The 20547-nt window shown below is 55.6% G+C and overlaps 6 protein-coding genes across 6 annotated transcripts; 4 read left to right on the plus strand and 2 right to left on the minus strand.

Annotated features, from left to right (window-relative positions):
* Nucleotides 1–1169: 1169 nt before the first annotated feature.
* On the plus strand, nt 1170–2618 carry GMORB2_1618 (uncharacterized protein; the record flags this gene model as incomplete). Its single annotated transcript, XM_035463600.1, has 3 exons — nt 1170–1264; nt 1331–1426; nt 1538–2618. 3 exons carry the CDS (start codon nt 1170–1172, stop codon nt 2616–2618), a joined length of 1272 nt encoding a protein of 423 aa, XP_035320431.1.
* A 517-nt stretch (nt 2619–3135) lies between these two features.
* Nucleotides 3136–5090, plus strand: GMORB2_1619 (DNA polymerase IV; the record flags this gene model as incomplete). The annotated part of the gene is made up of 3 exons (XM_035463601.1): nt 3136–3985; nt 4047–4226; nt 4291–5090. 3 exons carry the CDS (start codon nt 3136–3138, stop codon nt 5088–5090), a joined length of 1830 nt encoding a protein of 609 aa, XP_035320432.1.
* A 644-nt stretch (nt 5091–5734) lies between these two features.
* On the plus strand, nt 5735–6721 carry GMORB2_1620 (glutathione S-transferase; the record flags this gene model as incomplete). The annotated part of the gene is made up of 4 exons (XM_035463602.1): nt 5735–5928; nt 6065–6222; nt 6388–6562; nt 6637–6721. The coding sequence occupies 4 exons, from the start codon at nt 5735–5737 to the stop codon at nt 6719–6721; spliced, it is 612 nt and encodes a 203-aa protein (XP_035320433.1).
* A 250-nt stretch (nt 6722–6971) lies between these two features.
* On the minus strand, nt 6972–8714 carry GMORB2_1621 (uncharacterized protein; the record flags this gene model as incomplete). Its single annotated transcript, XM_035463603.1, has 1 exon — nt 6972–8714. One exon carries the CDS (start codon nt 8712–8714, stop codon nt 6972–6974), a length of 1743 nt encoding a protein of 580 aa, XP_035320434.1.
* Nucleotides 8715–10543: 1829 nt separating this feature from the next.
* GMORB2_1622 (Sec7) lies at nt 10544–14906 on the plus strand (the record flags this gene model as incomplete). The annotated part of the gene is made up of 2 exons (XM_035463604.1): nt 10544–10874; nt 11020–14906. The coding sequence occupies 2 exons, from the start codon at nt 10544–10546 to the stop codon at nt 14904–14906; spliced, it is 4218 nt and encodes a 1405-aa protein (XP_035320435.1).
* Nucleotides 14907–15413: 507 nt separating this feature from the next.
* Nucleotides 15414–17597, minus strand: GMORB2_1623 (signal recognition particle subunit SRP72; the record flags this gene model as incomplete). Its single annotated transcript, XM_035463605.1, has 2 exons — nt 15414–16592; nt 16875–17597. 2 exons carry the CDS (start codon nt 17595–17597, stop codon nt 15414–15416), a joined length of 1902 nt encoding a protein of 633 aa, XP_035320436.1.
* Between the last annotated feature and the right edge of the window lie 2950 nt (nt 17598–20547).

A 20547-nucleotide genomic window follows, 5' to 3' on the forward strand; every position in this document is an offset into this window, starting at 1 on the left:
GAGTTCGGGATTAGCATACGGCGTCGGAGCTCCTCAAGGGAGGAAGGCAAAGACGCTATTCAATAATACGTGGAATCAATTAACATTATGGCCACAACCAAAATCGTGGTTTTATTCCAAAGAGCATTTCGGGCCGCGCCTGGAACTCATCCCTCATGGTGGACAACGTTAAAGATGCTTCGAGCTAGCGATTATCCAGAGAGACTACCAGCTAGAGCAGATAGCAGTCCCGGGAGAATACTGGACGCTTGTGTTGTATGAATAGAAATTTAAACAACGTCAAAGATGAACTCGTGATATTTGTAGCGAGAAAGAGGCGTTGAAAGCAAGAGCGTGTGGGGCTTGGAAGTGCTAATACTCGTAGATACTGCGAGCCTTACGCGCAAGGAAGCCTCAGGCACGATATTCACAACGTGAGAAAAAGCGGAGGTGAACAGAAGGGTAGTCCCTCTCAAGGTCCTGATATATCGCCACTATACGATACTTCTTTATCCCTCTGGACAATACTCTATAAGATACGATGCCCTGTTATATATATTCGTAGGTGTCTACTACTACTACTACTAATAACTCTTGCAGAGTATTATGGGTACCTACAAGTAGTCAGTCTAGTGACCAGCACGGGCCCACCGAACTGTGGCTAACGTCCCATCAGCCTCAGCTCAAGGCAAAAGAAGCTTTCAGCCTTGCGCGCATCACTACCAACGAGAAACTTGCCGCCTTCAACCCAGCGTCCACATCTCTCGAGGGCTGACAAGAAATTGCGAACCAGAGACGGAGTGACATCTTCCGGTAGGGCCGGTTGCCGGTTCTTTTTTCTTCTTTTTCATTATCAAGGTTGCCTGCACCTCTCCCGGCTTATGATCCCCTGGAGTGATGAAGGCATCCTAACCTACCAACGAACGATGCTCGACTACCTTCGTCTTCGATCACCGACTCTCGTTTCGTCCTCGCTGTGACAGCCTCTAGTCTTCGAATCCCGAAGCGCGCCTTGCACAAGATCCCTTTCGAATACAACTCCCGTGCGCGAGCAAGGAGTGTCTACGTGCAGGCTCCCCAGATCTACGAAGCGCGAACACATCATCTCGAGCGACTTGTCGACTCCTCCAGACACGAGCCTCTAGATTCTTCCTACCCCTTGCATAATTTTTCAAGAGGCCAACAACAATATGGATCTTGCAGTGACTCTGGTCAAGTCTGTGATGCGCGCATTCTACCAGACGCGCGAGATCCTGGTCATCGATGCCCTGATACTGCACGAGACGTAAGTTTCAACTGCCAAGAGTGTCGCAACCGCATGGGGAGACACGTATACTCACAAATACAATAGCCTCAGAGATGATGATCTGGCATACCTGATGGCTATCAACACCAAGGATCTACACAAGATCTGCGGCAAGCTCAGAGAGGACCGCTTCCTCACAGTGTGCGTTTCTACACCGGGATCTTGAGGGGAGGAGGCAGCAGCGCATGCTAACCTGAAGGGAAGACACACGAGGCCAGAATATCGAGAAGGGAATCCTCGGCCCAGTAACAGAACATGGTACTATATCAACTACCGACACACCATTGATGCGATCAAGTGGAGGGTGTATACTATAGACAAGGAGGTGCAGGGAACTACCGTGCAGACGGACGAGAAGAAGGAGTACTTCTGCTCTCACTGCGAGGCCGAATGGACGATGATGGAGGTGCTGGATCACTCCGACGATGGGGGCTTCAGATGCCACCGCTGTAACCACCATCTCACATTCGAGGCGAACCGGAACCCTACGGGGCACGAGCAGTCCACGCGTCTCAACGACCAGTTCAAGTTTATCACGGAGCTGTTGCCCAAGATCGACGCCGTCTTCATACCCGAATGCGACTTTGACAAGGCCCTCGCCAAGGCCCGTCCCGTGGTGCGTGATGCCACACACCAGCGCGCCGCCACGATTGCTGTCGACCCGAACGCAAACCGCCCCATGGCAGTCAAGGGTTTGACCAACACAGGACCACAGTCAATTGCGGTCAATATATCAACATCAGAGGGGCCATCCGAGGCGGAGAAGGAGGCAGAGCGTGCTCGCAAAGAACAAATCGCGAAGCAAAACGCCCTGCCATCTTGGATGTCTAACAGCACAGTCACGGGAGAGTCGTTCGCTGGTGCCGCACCAGGCAAGACAGAAGCAGTTTCGACTGTTAAGAAGGAACCCGGTGCCAAAGAGACGTCTCAGCCCAAGACAGCGAACGGTAATTCGAGCACGCAGATTGACGATATTTTCGAGAAACTCAAGGCCGAGCAAGCCGCCGAGAGAGCCCGTGAAGCAATGGGCGACGATTCTGGGTCCGAGGAAGAAGAGGAGGAGGAGGAGGAGGAGGATGAGTTCGAGGATGTCCCGGCAACGGGCGGTGGTGGCTCCGGCGCGGGCACGACGGGAACCCCGAGTATAAAGCGAGAGGCTTCGGGCGACCCATCGAGGGACGGCGATAGCTCAGACGACAGGTCAGCCAAGAGGGTCAAGATTGAATCCGAGGTGAAGACTGAGCCAGGTGTGAAAGAAGAACCTTCAAAAACTTCTGGCGATGCCAGCGAGGAGGATGAAGATGATGAAGAACTCGAATTTGAGGATGTCTGAGGGCCTGTTAACAATGGCTTCAGAGTAATATTGTACTAGATACATCGAAAAACTACTCGCATCATTACAACAGTAGATAAACGCATGCATATGCATACACATACACACCACCTCGCAACGGTGCAATAGGAGTTGATTGGTGCAGCGATATACACAGCATACGTACATATTTACGCCCGCGTACGGCTGAATTCATTGACGGTGGCCGTGGGGTTCACAGGAAGAACGGAGAAGGCAGTAAAGACTACTAATTAAAGAAGCAGCTGTCGGCTGTCGGTTCTGTCTAGTAGTAGCACATAACTTATTTTCCACTTTACATCTAGTATTTGTATGTATTGGAAGCAAGAGGGCGGGGAAACGCCTTGGAACCCTCGGAACTTGTCAAGAACTCATACTTTTCAATGGCTCTCGGCGTATCGCGTGACAACAACCATCGATGACGACTCACCACCACCACCACTACCCTCCTCATCACTGATACACCATAGTCCCTCTCTCTCCCCTCACTGTGCTGGCCATGAGCCTCAACCTCCCACATATATACTTGCTCCCTACCAACCTCAAACCCGAGGAGCTCCACTCTCTGGAGAGCAAAGTCCCATCTCTCACATCGGACACGCACGAGGCAGAAGTGATTGTGGGGAGGATCACGCGCCGAGAGCGTGCACTGTTCGAGCTTCGACGGCTGAAGCTGTCGACTAAAGAGAAGACTTCAGCTGCTACACCGAAGCAACAAGAACAGAGCAATGATGGCACACCTCCGACTAAGCGCCGAAGAGTCTCGGCATCGGGGGCGGCATCGGGGAGTGATGATGATGCCACGGTCAAGGTCGTCAAGCTGCAGTGGCTGACGGACTCTCTCGAGCAAGGTGTCGTCCTCCCTGTGGCTGAATATCTCCTCTTTGAAGGGAAGAGGCAGAAGAAACCACAGCCCCAGGCCCTTGCCGTTTCCTTGGCATCGGATCACCCTGCAAGCCCCAGCAGCCCCGTGACTGGACGTCGAGAAACGGAGTTGGCGCCCTCGTCATCCGAGGCATGCCCATCGTCCCATCCCCGTGTATCTGGACACCAGGAAAGAGCTCTGGTGGTCTCATCATCTCCCCGGACAAGCCGTCCACCGCCGTCTCTTGTCCATGAGACAACATCAGAGCATGACACTCCGCTCCCGCCGGTGCCAGACTACCTGCATACGACTTACTCGTGTCAGCGGCCAACGCCGGTCGACACGCCTAATGCGGCCTTCATAGAGCAAATGAAGAAGCTGCGGACGATTCGCGTCCTGGAGGGTGATGGGATTGGGGTGAGGGCGTACTCCACGTCGATTGCCACGGTTGCAGCGTACCCTCACCACGTGCGTAGTTCTTTTGGTATTGCTACCGCCTTACACCGTTCGGATTCTGGAAGCTCAAGTACTGACACAGTGGACAGAGATCTTGAGGCTGCCGGGGTGCGGTCCCAAGATTGCCGATCTCTTCCAGCAGTGGAAAGAGACGGGAAGGCTCAGGGAGGTCGCAGAGGCTGAAGCCGACGCGAGGATGTCGACACTGAAGCTGTTCTATGGAATATGGGGCGTCGGAGATACGACAGCCCGCGACTTTTACAACAAAGGTAGAGAACATCCATTCTGGGAAGGCTGGAAGATTGATGTGCTGACATGGGGATGGCACTGCAGGGTGGCGGGACTTGGACGATCTCGTCGTAAACGCCTGGCGGACACTCAGCCGCGTGCAGCAGATTGGGGTCAAATACTACGACGAGCTGCAGCTCAAGATACCGCGGAGCGAGGTGGAGCGCATCGGCAACACCATACTATCCGAGGCGCACAAACTGGACAGCGGTTACCAGGCAACCATTGTCGGGAGTTATCGACGGGGCAAGGCACAAAGTGGTGACGTCGACATCATCATCAGCCACCAGGACGAGAGGCGGACATGGAGACTTGTCGAGAAGCTGGTTGCCGGCCTCGAGAAGTCAAAGCACATAACGCACACGCTGACGCTCAGCACGGCCAATAGCGAGAGAGGGCAGGTCCCCCTGCCGTGGAAGGGCGGCGGCGGTGGCGGAGCTTACGCTGGTACCACTGCTGATGGCACATCACCGTCCGGCCCAGGATTCGACACGCTCGACAAGGCGCTGGTGGTTTGGCAAGACCCAGACAGCTCCGACGACGCGCCAGCGCCGCACCGCAGGGTCGACATCATTGTCAGCCCGTGGAAGACGGTCGGGTGCACGGTGCTGGGTTGGACGGGAGGAACTACGTTTCAGAGGGATTTGAGACGGTACTGCAAGCGAAGGGGACTCAAGTTTGACAGCAGTGGGGTGCGGCGTCGCTCCAGTGGAGCGTGGGTAGATCTAGAAAAGGCACGACAGGATGCTTCTTCTGTTGCGCCGGACATGGAGTCAGCAGAGAAGCGTGTATTCCACGGTCTTGGACTCGCTTGGAGGGATCCACATGATCGCTGTACAGGCTGAAAAGAAGGGGAGGGAAGGATTGGAACGGGCGTCGTTGATGCGAACAGAGTCTGGTCCCCCCCAAATTGGTTAGATAGACGATCTGTGCCGCGGTTTGCGGACATTCTCTCTTCTTACATGTTCTTCACTGTCTGAGGTGCGGACTTTGTAGATGGTGATCTAGCGGTTTTTTTCAAGGGCTTCTCTGACCAATTACAGCATTTTGAGAGTCTATGGTCATCCGAGAATGACGGTAGGTCGATTTCCACTCTCTGGGTTGATGAGCAAGCATTGCGGGACAGGATAGTGAGGTTCAAATATTGACATGGTTTACAGGTACAAGAAACGAAGAAGAAAAAAGAGCACGGAGCAAGAGGAGTACATATCGTACTATGAGCGCCGCAGGTGTGTTTCGGATATTTATTTCCATGACTATTACATGGGAACCACAGGTATAAAACTTGCGTGGGAATCGAGAGTCAAGAATAAAGAAAAGAAGAGAAGGGAAAAGAGCTGAGGAGGTGGGATACGATGAGAGAGCAGAGGCCACACGTGGAGCTAAACTCTCTCTGACCTGGGGGCGGATCAAAAGAGAGAGGGAAGGAAGGACCCGCCACTCGCGCACCCTCGCCCTGTCTGTTCCGGATATAAAAAGGGAAAACCACATGGCTGCCAACACCGACTCCTTTTTTCTCGCCCTCTGTTATTTCCAGGCTCGCTCTCCCGTCACCACTCTAACTCTTCTATCAGCTCTCAGTTTCCTCACTACTTCTACACAAATCACACAATATATCTTACTTTCAAATCCTGATCCTTCCTTCACGATGGCCCTCACTATTGTAGTCCCCGACGAGTACGGGTAAGTATTATACGATGGGATACATGCATGTAGTCCGAGTCCCTCCATGATGTGTGGCAGCGCGCGCGCACAGCACCACATGGGAAGGCAGGGAGACAAGAGACAAGAAATGGAAAGGAGGCTGACCCTTTAGCAGCCACGTCCTTGTCGCTATTGCCTGTACCTTCTTCGTCAACATCTACCACGGTTTCGTCACCGGCCACCACCGCAAGGCCAGTGGTGTCCTGTACCCAAACGCCTATGCTAGCGATGAACTGGCCAAGAAGGACCCCAAGGTCTACAAGTTCAACTGCGGTAGGTTTTCTCTTCCTCCCTCCTTCGCCCTCTCTCTCTCTCCCTCGCTCTATCTACCTATTTATATCTTATCTCAAGCTGTTGCCATGACTCGATTGGCGCAAAGAGAGAAGGCAGTTCACATGCCACTATTCCAAAGACTGACACACGACTTCCTCCATCAAGCCCAGAGGTGTCACAGCAATTTCCTCGAGAACTACGTCAGCGTTCTCCCTGCTCTCCTCATCTCCGGACTCCGCTTCCCCATCACCTCGGCCATCCTCGGAGTCATCTGGTGTGTGGGACGTGTCATATACACCATGGGCTATACCAGCGACTCCGGTCCCAAGGGGAGGCTCACGTAAGTTTCTCAACACACTTCGCAAGACAACCGTTCCCAAACCTTCTTGGCTGACCTGGGACACGTTTATACAGCGGGGGCGGCATCTCTCACATCGGAGATGTTGGTTTGTACGTCCTCTGCACATACACTGCCGTCATGACCGCTCTGAGGATGTAGAAGAGACATCAATATGCTACCAGGAGTTGTCAGAGTGTGCGTATATGCAATATATTATGATAGTTCATCTCATCCAAAATTTCGTAAACCCTTTGAGAGGAAAACAGAGGCCAGCTCCTTTTTTTTGGTCCTAACAATAGTACTGTTAAACCATTGTCATTATGTCTCGTGAAAACCCGAATACTCCCCGATTCATAAAAGAAAGTCCCCTCCCTCTTGAATTGTCGTGTGTGGTTGTGCGTTGTCGTTCTTACCGACGGACCCTCCGTCGCCTGAGCTCCATGCTATCCAACAGCTCCGTCTCATCGTCGTTGCTGAACGGTGAAGAGTCGTCCTTGGCTGTCACATGTTCGTCCTCGTCCTCGTCTGAGAAGCGCTCGATGCCATTGTTTCCCAGGAGGTAATCGCCAAAGTACTTCATGGCGTCGAAGATCTCCTCGCCAGTGGGCACGATGTGTTCCTTGGGAAGGAGGAAGCCGTAGCTGCCCGTGTCGCGGAGCTTGATCTGGTAGCTGTAGTGGGCCTGGAGCTCATGGTAGAACCAGTCGATGGCGGAGCCGCCGCCGGTCTCGAGGTGCTGCCGGGAGTCGGTCGGCGACTCGGCGCTGTCGGCACCCGTGGCGGAGCCCCTGCAGGCCGAGGTGACGGAGTAGGTCTCACCGTTGGAAAGGCGGATCGTCTTGGCGAGTCCGGCGGCCAACTCCTCGAGGTTCTCGAGGTTAGGAGGGTCGACATCGCACGAGTAGGCAAAGGGAAAGAGGACCTGCTGGGAGTAGGAGTGAAGGTCGACGAGGGCGACGAACTTGGCGTGGGCCTGAGCCGAGTGGTTCCTGGCCCACTGGGCGAGGCGCATGGCCTCGACGGCCTGGAAGGGCCGCTCGCCGCCGTAGCGTTCTGAGCAAGGGTCGTCGTGGACATGGGCACTCTCCCACTCGTACGAGAAGGTGTGGTCGAGGTCCATGCCCGGGCAGTATCGGAGGCCCGTCAGCTGCCTCGTCTTGCGCCAGAGGCGGTCGACCTGCCAGGTGTACTCGACGCCATCCGGGTTAGTGGCGGGAATGAAGATGATGTCGAGCTGCTCCAGCAGCTTGGTGATGAGGGGCTCCTTGCCAAACGATGTGATGAACGACCAGGCCAGGTAGTTGACGGTGCTGGTCGAGATCCACTCGCGGCCGTGGAAGCCCCCCGTGATGACGATAGTCTTGCGGGGGTGCAGCGGGTCGGGCGCACCGGGGACGCCCACGCGCAGCGCGGGGATCTCGCGGCCCTGGAAGGACTGGCCGATGTCGAGGTACCTGACGTACGACGGGAACATGGCCTCGAGGAGGCGCATCCACCGGACCACGACGGGCAGCGGTTGGTAGTCCTGGAAGAAGAGGTTGTCCCCCCCGTTGTTGAGGTGGGCCGACAGGTCGGCGTGCACGCTCTCGGCCGTGCTGGCCTGCTGCTGATCGCGCACCCGGTCCGATGGCAGAGATTGGTACACGGCGGCCGCCAGGTCAGCGATCAAGGTCGACTGGGACCGGCGCAGCGACTCGGGCACCAGGCTGAGCAGCGGGCCGACCTCGTCCTTGTGCATGCGGATGTCAACGAAGTCGCTCGACACGGCCCACACGTCCAGAAACAGCTGGTCCGCCGCCCGGGACAGAGCCAGCTCCTCCTGCGCCGTTGTCAAGTTGAACCGCAGCACCACCTCATCTGCGTAACGTGACCGGATGCTGTCTGGTATCGGTAGTGGGCCACCAGAAGCGCTGTCATCGTCACCGGCACCCTCCCCATCTCCAGACGAGTGTCGTCCGAAGATGAATTCAACAACGTCGTCGCGCACCTTTGTTAAAAATGGGAAGAGACTGCTGCTGCCGCCGCCGCGGCGGTCGGACACGGCAGAACCCGCGTAGTGATGGTCATGCACAGGAGGCGGATGGGGACCGATGCCAACTCCGTTAACGACCGACACCAGCAGCGTCGAGACGATGACGAGGTTAGCCTTCATGTCAGGGCGCACGCCGTGCTGCTGCTGCTGCTGCTGTCGTTGTCGCTGTGCCGAGGTCGTAACTTAGGGGGGGGGTTGGGGTTTGGGGTTTGCCGGGCAGTAGCGGGGATACGCAATGCGTTACAAGGATTGAAAACACGTATTTGTGTTGCAGGAAAGCTGGGTTTGTAGAAGCTGTCGTCACACTCTCGAGCTGACGATTGGGGGGGATAATATCATGCCCTTGGGCGTTTTGAGAAGCTGGTGGGGAGACGACGGTGACTGGTGACGACGGGCTGTGCCTATAGCACAAGCATATTATAGGTTATCCTTAGGCTCTTCATATCTATAGTAACACCTCTTAGTGCAGCCATCCGGGTCTATTCAGGCTCCATGTTTCTCTTATCGATAAGCAGGTGATAAGAAAAGTCAGGAGGCGCACGTGCTGGTATTACTTTAGCACGTGGTAATGCTACTATTGTATGTGCGAATAAACTTCACGTTTGCGGAGATAGTACTATTACGATCAACACGAGTTTCGTGTTATGATAATATGTAGCATGCTCGCATTCTGCCGAATTACTCGCATTATTTTGAGTTGCGGCAGAGATTCCTCGTGTGATGATTGCTCAGCACCGCGTCCTACTCTTATTACGGCTACTAATACCAGTCGCAATACAGGGGGGTTAGTTATTTTTACAACGAAAATGCAGCAGGTTTCCCAGTGGATGCCAGCGTTTGACACGCACCGCGGCACTGGTCCTGCAGCACTGAGCTTGCTGTAGAAAACAGCTCGGACTTTCATGGCGGGATATAACAATTCCCCCTCATCGATGTCCCTTTTTCATGTGCTTCCAACCTTCCAAGTCCGTACTCGTACAGTGTTCATCAACGGTCGCTAATAGCACACGTATGACGACGTGATAATACCAGTATCAACCCCGTAAAAGTCGTAATTTATTTTAAAATGCGGTCTGGGATGGCGGGGGCCAGCTGTGAGGGCGGCTGTTTTAAAGACCCTGTTATTATTGCCCTTTTTTTTCCTGCTTCCTTACTACTGTCCAATCTGTAATACAGATAATAGTCTGCCTACAGCAGGCCCACTTGGGGGGGAGAGAAAGAATGGGGGGAGAAAGAAGAGTCCGAAGAGCCCCCCGCCCCACCAGCCACTTCTTTGCATGTACAGATTAATCTGTACGGAGTACGGAGTTACTCGTAGTAATAATACTTCTAAAATTGACCCTGACAAGCCCAGACTCCTTGAGAAGTGCTCCTAGTTCCAAGTATTGCTCCTACTTCTTGGGAAGTACCCGGCCGTAACCTCAATCCAACCCCTTGGTCGGGACTGGGACCAGCGCCCAGGCAGCCCAGCAATAAGCACTGGGATCCACTGACTAGTAGCACTACATGTACGAGTAGCTGCTGCTTCTGCTTTTGGTCCTGCTTCTGGTTCTGCCACTTCTGCTGCTGCTACTGCTAAGGCTACTAGTATTATACAGTAGTACCACCGTTCACTCACGCTCCCGTACTACAACTGGTCCAGAAGTTTAGTAACGACTCGCAGCCCATTCTGCAACGCCAACGTCTCAACCGACTCAACCAGCCACCCGCACCCCCCCACGGAAGAAGAAAAACGGCGTGACGACGAGCTGTGTACTCAATGTGTCCCGGAGATCCTGACATGCTTCGCTAGGCTGCATGCCCAGCGTCTGCAGCTCTATACCCCCCCCTCCTCTCTCTCATCTCAAATTCTCATCGTCATCCTGCACACGCACGCACACACGCCGGACCCCCCGGCGTAGCCTTCATCACCGAGGGTCCGCGTACGTGTATCATGCTCGGCTGTCACCATGCCACTCCTACGACGTCGCGGCAACACGCCCAGCGAGCCCAACATCCAAGAGTACGAAGACAGCGCCCAAGATCCTGTCGGATGCGAGGATGTCGGGTCCCCGCCACCACAAAGCGAGACTTCCGTCGACAATGATGATGCCGCTGCCGCTACCTCCACCGATCCCCAGAGCCGCGCGTCTACCGTCAACCTCCCCGAGACCCCGCCGGCTCAGGAAGATACCAACAGACACAAGCGCTTCTCCCTACTGAGGTTCCGTAATGCATCTGATCCCCAGCTTTCCCTGAGGGCCAAGCAACAGGCTGAGAAACCACCGCCTATTCCGCGTCGTAAGTACAGCAACTTCAAGGGAAAGGGGGGGTGGCAAGGAGGGGCTCCCGAGATACCCATCGTAACCCCCCCCCCCCCCCCCTCTCCCCTGCCCCTCGATTAGGGGATGGGCTCCAATGCTAATCAAATCTAAATCATGTTTAGCTCCGGAAATCATAACTACAGCCCCGACCGGCGAGCTTCAGGGCCCCAAGAAGAAGTCGTCGCGGATGAGCCTCGTCGCCGCCAGGCTGCGCGTCTCCAGCGAATTCTCACGCGAGCACATCGAGTCGCCCGACCTGTCTAACTCCCACAGGCAACCGAGAAAGTCGCTCGCAGAGCAGAGAGCCCGGCCGACCCTCGCCACCCTCGAGGAACCACTTCCCCTACCCTCGCTACAACCTACCGCTGGAACCAATGCCAATCCCTCGACGACCCCTGCGACACTGACGAATAGGCAGTCGGAGTCTTCCCGGTCCGATGCCAGCTCCAACGACCGTCTCTCTCATCAGAGTCCTGCCACAACTCCCAGGAAGTCCCCTAGCAGCAACCCATTCTTCAAGATGCGGAGGGCCAAAAAGTCTCCCGAACCCATGTTTCCCCTTTCGCACCTACCTCAAAAGGACAAGACTCCTTTCGCCTCCCAGGCGTCTCTGCCAGGAACATCGAACCAAACTACGACCCCACGACCGTCGTCTGTCCGCAGCAGCAACGTCTCGCGGACTCCTACAGATCGTGCCGGCCCCTCTCCGGCGGCTGCCCTGTTTAGCCATGGCGGTGGAGGGTCGCGATCTGGGCAATCGTCGCCCACGCGGCCGAGCTTCCTCAGGGGCCGGTCGTCTACTATGAGTTCGTTGGGCGGCGGCCGTGATTCCGCCGACGAGCATCATCTAGCACCCACCACCCGGACATCATCCTCGACGGGACGTAAGAGTTTTGGCGACCTCCTAGGCCTGACACGCTTGCGCCAAAATTCGGAGCTGAGCCGTCAAGGCACCATGACCCCCACAACCCCTGCCTCTGCCGCATCCCAGAGCAACTCGTTCCAAATCGCTAGGGATTCGATATCCCTTCCTGAGAAACGTGAGGACGAATCCGCCGCCAAGTATCTGAGTCGCGTCGAAGAGATCTTTAAAAGGGGCGTCATCGCGGCGGCCCTCTCCAAACATTCCGACCCCTTCTCTGCCGCTGTGCTGAGGAGTTACATGCGAAGCTTCAGCTTCTTCGAAGACCCTATGGACATGGCCATCCGCAAGCTCCTGATGGAGGCTGAGCTTCCCAAGGAGACACAGCAGATCGACAGGTATCTGCAGGCTTTTGCCAATCGATATCACGAGTGCAACCCGGGAATCTACACCAGTCCTGATCAGGCCTACTTCATTGCCTTCTCCCTCCTCATTCTCCACACCGATGTCTTCAACAAGAACAACAAATACAAGATGCAGAAGCCCGATTACCTAAAGAATACCCAGGGAGAGGGTGTATTTGACGATGTCCTGGAATGTTTTTACGATAATATTAGCTACACACCCTTCATACATGTTGAGGACGAGCTCGACGCTGCTGGTGAACGGGCCAGCATCAAGAACAAACGGAAGAACATACTGGCGGGAGCCAATGATCCCGCCAAAAGGGCCGTCAAGGAACCAATCGACCCATACACCCTGATCATCGACGGCAACCTCGATGCCCTCAGACCCAACCTCAAGGAAATATTGCCCCTCGAGGATCATTACAACTACCTAGGAACTGCCACCAGCCTTGACTTGAGGAACTTGCAGGAGACCTTCTTCAGGACGGGTGTCCTCCAGATTGTGTCGGCTCGCTCGCGCCCCGATGCCTTCATGACGGAAAAGACGGCTACCAATCCTGAAGATGCCGGACCCGGAATTGTTGATATAAAGATCACAAAGGTCGGCCTCTTGTGGAGGAAGGATCCAAAGAAGCGCAGAACGCGCTCGCCCTGGCAAGAGTGGGGCGCAATCCTCACCGGAGCGCAGCTCTACTTCTTCAGGAACACGGGCTGGGTCAAGAGCCTGATGCACCAACGTGAGAACCATGTCAAAGCTGGCAATGACGGCGTGCCCATCATCTTCAAACCACCCTTGGAACATTTCAAGCCAGACGCCCTCATGTCGACACACGGAGCGGTGGCACTGCATGACACATCGTACAAGAAGCACAAGAATGCTTTTGTTTACGTGCGACAGGGCGGACTTGACGAGGTCTTGCTCGCCGACGACGAGGACGAGCTCAACGACTGGCTGGCCAAACTCAATTACGCAGCGGCATTTAGAACGTCCGGTGTTCGAATGCGAGGTGTCTTAGGCGCAAACTACGACGGTCAGGGTCGGCGGGGGATGCGCCGTCTCGACGGTGCCGAGGCCGAGGCCCTCATCGACACGCCCTCGGGCCAGGTGTCAGTCGTCCGAGGTCGCATCAACCACCAGGAAGCCGAGGACATCCAGACGGCGAGGCGAGCTTTTATGTGCCAAAAGATTGAGGAGACGGAAGAGAATATCAAGGTGTCGCAGAAGAAGCTGGATGATCAGCTCCGGAATGCACGTCATCTTATGATTCTGGCTCCCATCCAGCCAAGGACGCGGGAGCAAGTCTTGGCATCGGCAGTCAACTTGTCTGCTCGGATCAAGTGGTCGCGGGTGGAGATTTGGAGAGAAAAGTGTCACCGTGATATCCTCAGCAAGGACCTGGATGAGGACAACCCCAGTCCTCTGTCCAGGGCGAGCCCGCTCATATCGGATCTGAATATGTCGTCTCGCGAGAGGCCATCGTCTCCGACAAGGTCTACCTCGCGGCACACCTCCAAGCTGGCAGCATCACGCAGCAGCGAGAAAGCGCCGGAGGTTCCCGGAGGGCTGCACATTGCTGTTCCCTCGGAACACGATGAGGCCTCTGCCGAGTCCCCCGGGGATGCCAAGTTTGAGACGCCACCGCAGAGTGCAGTTGAACCCAACGGCGATCGTCGCGAGTCCCGTGATGGATCGACCACGGAGGGAGATGGCTCAACGACGGCCGACACAACCACAGCCAGCGCGCCGGGCTCACCGCTGCCACTCCGTCGGGGATCGGTCGTGGCCGATGCTGGCCGACGCGCGTCCAAGTCCAGCGAGAACCAAGATGACGTAGATGCTGACGAACGCGAATTCCTGCAGCAGGCCGGCCTCGTCGAACACAGAGCCGACCTGGATTCCGAGAAGGGCACCGTGTCGACGTCGGTCGACGGCGGTGATTTCGGATCCCCGGTCGACAGGACCAAGATCCGGCGGAGTCTGCAGCGCACCCTTAGGGAAGGCGCTGGCCACCTGTCCCACCACCGCAGCAGCAGACGCGGCAGGGAAGGGCAGTCGATCGGGCCCACTGAGGATACTGTCAGCGAGAGCAGCGTCCTGCCCCGCAGCACGGGCAGCTTTGTCGTACACGGAAAGAAGGCCTCGGTCATCAACTTTGGCTCGGAGCTGCACTACGTACCCACGGAGGAGAAGATGCGCGGCCGCAAGTCGATGCCGTCGACAGAGCTCCACCAGCCCCTGTCGCCCGCTCTCAGTGCCGGCGACGACGACGACTTCTACTCGGCCACCGGCGACCCAGAGGAGGAAGAGCACTCACGACGTGAGTCTGCGGCGAGCGCCAGCACGGCCACGGCCCGCAGCTTCCGCGAGCTGCACAGGAAGTTCTCGGCCAACAATGCTAGGCGAAGCGTATCCAACAACGGCGCCGGGCGGCTGACCATCCCCTCTGACGGGGAGAGCGAAGCAGCCGTCAGCTTTTCCGAAGGACGCAGGTCGCCCCTACCTCCCATGCAGACGGAAGAAGATGAGGGTGGCGACGGAAACGAGGCGGCGGTGGGGGACGATGGCGAGACGAGCAGTACGACCCCACCGTCCAAGAAGGAGGTGAAGAAGAAGACGTCACTCCTGGCGGAGGGGGAGTCATCGGTGGAAGAGCTGCAGGTCCAACATTCGACGGATAGGCCACCATCTCAAGACACGGCGACGCTTGAAAGTCGTTCTCTACAACCAGTTAATGCATGAAGAGAAATAGGGGAGGGGAGGTCTTTCACCCTTTTTTTGATAAGCAAAAAAAAAGGGCGGATACGTCACTTACACACATATATATACTCCGACGAAGGCGTTCGTTTTGTTCATGAGAAAGGAAGGAAGGGGGAAGAGGAAAGGGGTTGCTTCATTTTTTTTATATAACTTACATGTCGTTACAATATTAGCGGTGGTTGCTGTATGTTTTTACTTTTTTCTCTACTTGATACATTAGTGGGAGGGCATAAAAAAAAGCTGGGATTTTTTTTTTCTTTTTTTCTTTGTCTGTGTATGGATCAGTACCTTTTTTCAGACATTCTTTTTCGCTGGTTTTTTGTTTTGTCTTGTTTCATATGTATACATATTTGGATTGTGGTGCCTACGCACAGGAACATTCACATTCACTCAGAGTCCATGGATAAACCAGCACAGCTTTTGTTTTTCAAATATTCGTGTTCAAGTGTAGTCCAGATGAATGAGGGGAAAAAATAAAACAGTCACAGCTCATTTCTTTCCCTTCTTCTTCTTCTTGTTGCTGTTGTTGTTGCCAGGGCCAGAACCGCCAGCCTTCTCAACCTTGACACCGCCGCCGCCTACCAGACCGAGCGTCTCCTCGTCCTTGACCGGGCCGCCCTGTGTGGATTCGGCAGCCTTCTTCCTGCCCTTCTTCCCCTTGGGACGGTACGACGAGCGGTCGCGCAGGGGCAGCCAGCGCTCCGGGTCGAGCTTCTTGCCCTCCTCGTAGTTCTTGGGTAGCTTGTTGGGCCTGCGCCTCTTGGCAGAGGGGGTGGCCCTGTTCCTGCCGTCCTGTTCGGCGGAGCGCTTGGTCCCGGCGGCGGTGGTGGTGGGGTTGATGGTGGCGACGCCGGCGTCCAGGAGTGTGCCGACGTCGACGTCGGCGATGAGGTCGTCCACCTCGGGGAGGGAGCCGACGTGCTCGTTCGCCTTGGCCAGGTCGAAGGGTGCCAGGGAGGCGACCAGCCCCGCCGAGGCGATGTGCGAGCCCTGGCTCTGGGAGAAGAGCTTCTCGAATGCGGAGCCGGCCAGCTTCAGGTCGCGTGGGTTGGAGGAGCGGAGGAGCTCGATGCCCGCCTCCTGCAGGAGCGCGCGCGACGACATGGCCGGCCTATCCTGGTCCTGCCAGTACCTGGCTGCCTTGGAGAGCTCGGACTTGGCGGCGGCGTGGCGGCCCTGGGACCGCATGAGCGAGACCACCAAAGCCACCAGGCCGGGACTGAAGCGGGCGTCGGTGACGTGGGCGGGCGTTGGAGAGGGAGCCTCGTCCTCGTCCGTGCCGACCGGCCTCTCGAGACGGCCGAGGAAAGCCTCGAGCGTCGACAGCGCGGCGCCCTGGTTCCCGGCGTCGAGGTACGTCTGCACCAACGTCAGGGCCAGACCCACGTTGTCGGGCCTCTTCTTGGTGAGCTCCTGCAGCGCACGCACGAGCTCCCTGCCCGACTTGCCGTGCGTCGAAGCCGCGGCGTGGAGCCCGGAGATGGCGTTGACGTCCGACTGCGTCGACGGGTGCTGCGCCGCCGAGATGACCTTGTCCGTGCGGTCGACCACACCGCGCACCTTGTTGGCCTGCAGGTCGATGATGAGCCCGTTGCGCCGCACCACGTCGTACTGGTGGCTGAACAGCTTGGCCGACTTGGCGCGCTGCGTCCACGACTCCGCCTGGCGCTGCACCAGGTACGGGTTCGCTGTGGCAGAGGTCAATGCCACGCGGTTGTTTTCGATGACCAGGTCCAGATCCGCATCGTTATCGCTGTGTCTAGATTAGCATACGCATATACATGTACACACGCACGCACGCACGCATGCACACACACACATATACATATATGTATATATATATATATATATGTGTGTGTGTGTGAGTGTGTGAAAGAAACAAGAGAAGACGTGACACCAAACTCACCCGGATTTGCCAAGAGTTTTGTAGAGGTTTAGCGACTCGTCAACCTTGCCGAGCCTAGCCTGAACATAGGCCTTCTGGGCGAGGATGGGCTGCATCTCGGCCTGCCTGTCCTCGTCCGTGAGATCGTCCGAGGCATCGCACAGGGTCTCTGCGCGTCGCAGGAGCAGCTCGGCCTGGTCGAGGATGCCGCGCGAGATGCAGGAACAGGCCTCATTGTAGCAGAGCTCAAAGGTGTCGAGCTGATGCACCTGGTCCTGGGCATCGTCTCCGTCGTGGGCGCTGCCGCCGAGCCACCCGGCCTGGGCGACGACGGCGCGCATGTTGATCTTGATATCGTTGTCCTCGGCTTCCGGGTCCTTCTCCAGAAGCCTCTGGTAGACGGCGTAGGCATCGTCGAACCTCTCGGCGCGGTAGGCTACCTGGGCTGCCAGGTGGCTGTGACCCCTATAGCTTGTGTCGGCGGCGGCGGCGGCATCGATGGACTTGAGAACCTCGGCGGCATCGTCAAGCTTGCCTAGCTTATAGAGCGCGTAGGCCTTCTCGAAGCGACAGGCGGCGTCGAGCTTGTCGCCTCCCTCGTCAATGGCGCGCAGAGCGTCGTCGAAGCGGTCGAGGTTGAGGAGGGCAACGGCGCGCGTGTGAAGGGCCGTCTGGTCGTCCTTCTTGGAACGGAGGGCCGCGTTGGCCGCCTTCAGGACCTCTTCGTGGTCGTCGATGGATACCCCGCGCAGGAGGGCGCCGAGCGCGGCGGCCGAGTCTTGTGGCATCGTTGTCTCGTCGTCGGTATTCTTATCTTGTATCTTCGCGCTTCCGTATTCTTCTCCCTATCCGTCTATCTCCGTCTTCCTTTCTTTGTCTTTTTTTTTTTTCTACTGCGAAGGAGGAGGAGGAAAGGTGACGGGGTAGGATTGGCGCATGACCAGACAGGTCGTGTGCACAGGAACTTGGGATGTCGGGTCTCTAGAAGGTCAAGCCTTTGTGCGTGCGTCGGATGGGAAAGAAGAGAGGGAGCGAAGGCGGGGTGATGCTCCCGGTCGTCTGGTGAGAGAAGCTCAGTCGATGGAGGTTGACGCTGTGGGAAACTCAACTGGTGATGCCGTGTCAGAGCACCGAGCCCCACCAATTCTTCTTTTTTTGGGCGTGCGCAGCGGGGCAATTTTGGCTTGTCTGGGTGTATCGCGGGGCTCGTGATCTTGTGCGGTGCCATGTGGGATCAATACAGGAAAGAAGCAATAAGTTGACGATGGGCCTCGAGAGTCCATTGTTTTCTTTCCCCGGTACAACTTGAGATCAATACGGAGATGCTATATTATTTATATTATTTAAAGCGACCCCCCCCCCCCCCCCCCCTCCCCCAAAAAGAATTGAGAAAGTTGTCAAATGAAATCTTAGTCTAGAGCTACTAGCACACACAAAAAGTTGGAAGAGCTACCGGGTAACCCACGAAGCAGTTGAGAATGTGTGTGTGTGACGCTTGAGATATCACGAATCTGATGCTGTACATGGCGTATCTTTTTTCATGAAAGGAGGAATAGGCAGGAAAGATGAATAAACACGTGTGAGTATGAATCAAAGCATTAGGGGGGGAAATAAGAAGAAAAAAAAGGAAGAAAGGAGTAACGAGCAGGTTAATCACCAAAGTATGCGGCTCAACACACGCATACACATACACAGACACACAGACACACAACGCACCCCCACGACATGACACGACATAGATAGTCAGCGGGCGGACAATTCAGCAAAGCGTGAACGGGCGCAGAAGAGAGATTAGAATGCTCGATCATCAACCTGTGGCGATGGCGCGCGCGCAGATCAGGCCAGGGTACTAGCAGGGCCCGTGTGGCTTTGCAGATTGCGGCAAAAAGACAGAGCATTGTGTGCTACGAGCCAACGAGCCTACGTGTGGTGGTGACTGGTAGATTTGCTTCGATGCCAAGAAGCCGGCGGTAAGACCGGATATGTGCACTTTCTTTCTCCCATGAGCCATGGCTATGGCTCCCAACCAGCTGTACGTATTGTTCTCTATCTGTACATCTGTACTTGCACCCCGTAGAGTCTGGGTGATGGAAGGGGGGGGGGGAGATACAGACCTCATGTTTTTTCTTTTTCATTGACAGCTCCCATTCATATTTCCACCGTACCGTGCACTACAATGATACCACACACGCACGTACGCAGCGACCGGAGGGGTGGTGGTGACCTCTCTCTCACCCTCACTCTCACATTCGAACGTGTGCGTAGCATCTACATCGGCGCGATGATGACAGCTCGTTACGACTCTGAAACTGAAACTGATCCTTTCTCTTCCAGGGATCGGATATCCATCACAGTGATGTATCGGAAAAAGATGTCGGCAACCGTTCGGGAGGGAGGGATGGGATGAGACGGGCTTCATCATTCGAATGTGGCATGCTACTCGTCATCACAGGCTGATATAATAGCATTCACGGTTCAATATTACTGCCCACGTATTAGCTCGGGTTAATGGCGACCGACGGTCGCCTCTTCTTCATTTCAATTCTTCTCCTTTCCTGTCTGACCATCCTTGGCGACGGCAAAATAGAGAGAGTAGAGGGAGTGGGAAGGCAAGGTGTGAGATGGTGGTATCGGAATATTGCGGTGACCGACGAGTGACAGTCTATTACTTGATAATTATCGAGGTACATGCAACATTTATGTCATGGCGTTATTGGAACGGAAAAGGGGGAGGGGGAGAGGGAGAGAGAGAGGGAGAGAGAGAGGGAGAGAGAGAGAGAGAGAGAATATGTCATGGCAAGGATCAAGGATGATGATATGGATGGATGGAGAGAGAGATTTTTAAAGTCGGCCCGTTAGGTTGTTAGATGGATGGACAGGATGGGGACGAGGTGCATAAGATGCATACGATACGGGGTATTACGGGGTATCAGTATTAGTAGCATTATACGATGCTTAGTATGATGGAATATGATGACGCTCGTAGTGGCAGAGTGCTCGTTCACATATTGCCGCCTGCAATACATGGTATGACGATAATGTGTGTTCTCTCGGGTTGGACAAGTTGGTGATGCTTAATCTGTACATGCTTGCTGCTGGATATTAATCGATACTCTCTGCAATGCTCGATATCAATACTATCTATCTACTATTAGTACTCACCAGGCAAGGAGCTGTCAATCACACGGCCCACGTCACGTACTATACTCGAACATGCGCATCTGCAGCTCAGCAGTCAGAGTGCAGAACCCATTGGGATTCTCTGTAGGAAGACTGTAGAGAGACTGTAGAGAGACCGCTTCGTCACTCTCGTATCAGCACATCGACCACAGGATCTGTATGGGAGGCCCGCGTCTTGACATGACTGAATAGAGAAACCCCCACGCTCTGGCGCGACTTGGCTCACGTCTTGGCCCACGTCTTGGCCCATCCCATGGGGCTTCCCTTTGCCCGCCCCATGAGCCCCATACCAAGGACCCGTTCCAGACCCCTGCACACCTCTTCTCCTCCTCCTCCTCCTCCTCCTCCTCTCTCCATCCTGATTTACCTGGCATTGTCCCCAGCCAACCCTTGCAGAGAGCCAGAGAGAGCCAGAGGGATCAACCCGCCAACCCAACCCAACTCACACCCCGGCAGAGGTCCAGAGAGCGTGGGATGACATGGCGTAATGAACCCATTGCCTGTCCGTCTTTCCTCTCCCTCTCTGCGCCCGCTGCTCTCGTGGCTGGTACATCATGA

This window comes from Geosmithia morbida, assembly GCF_012550715.1.
Source record: "Geosmithia morbida isolate 1262 chromosome Unknown scaffold_10, whole genome shotgun sequence".
Classification (NCBI taxonomy): Eukaryota; Fungi; Ascomycota; class Sordariomycetes; order Hypocreales; family Bionectriaceae; genus Geosmithia; species Geosmithia morbida.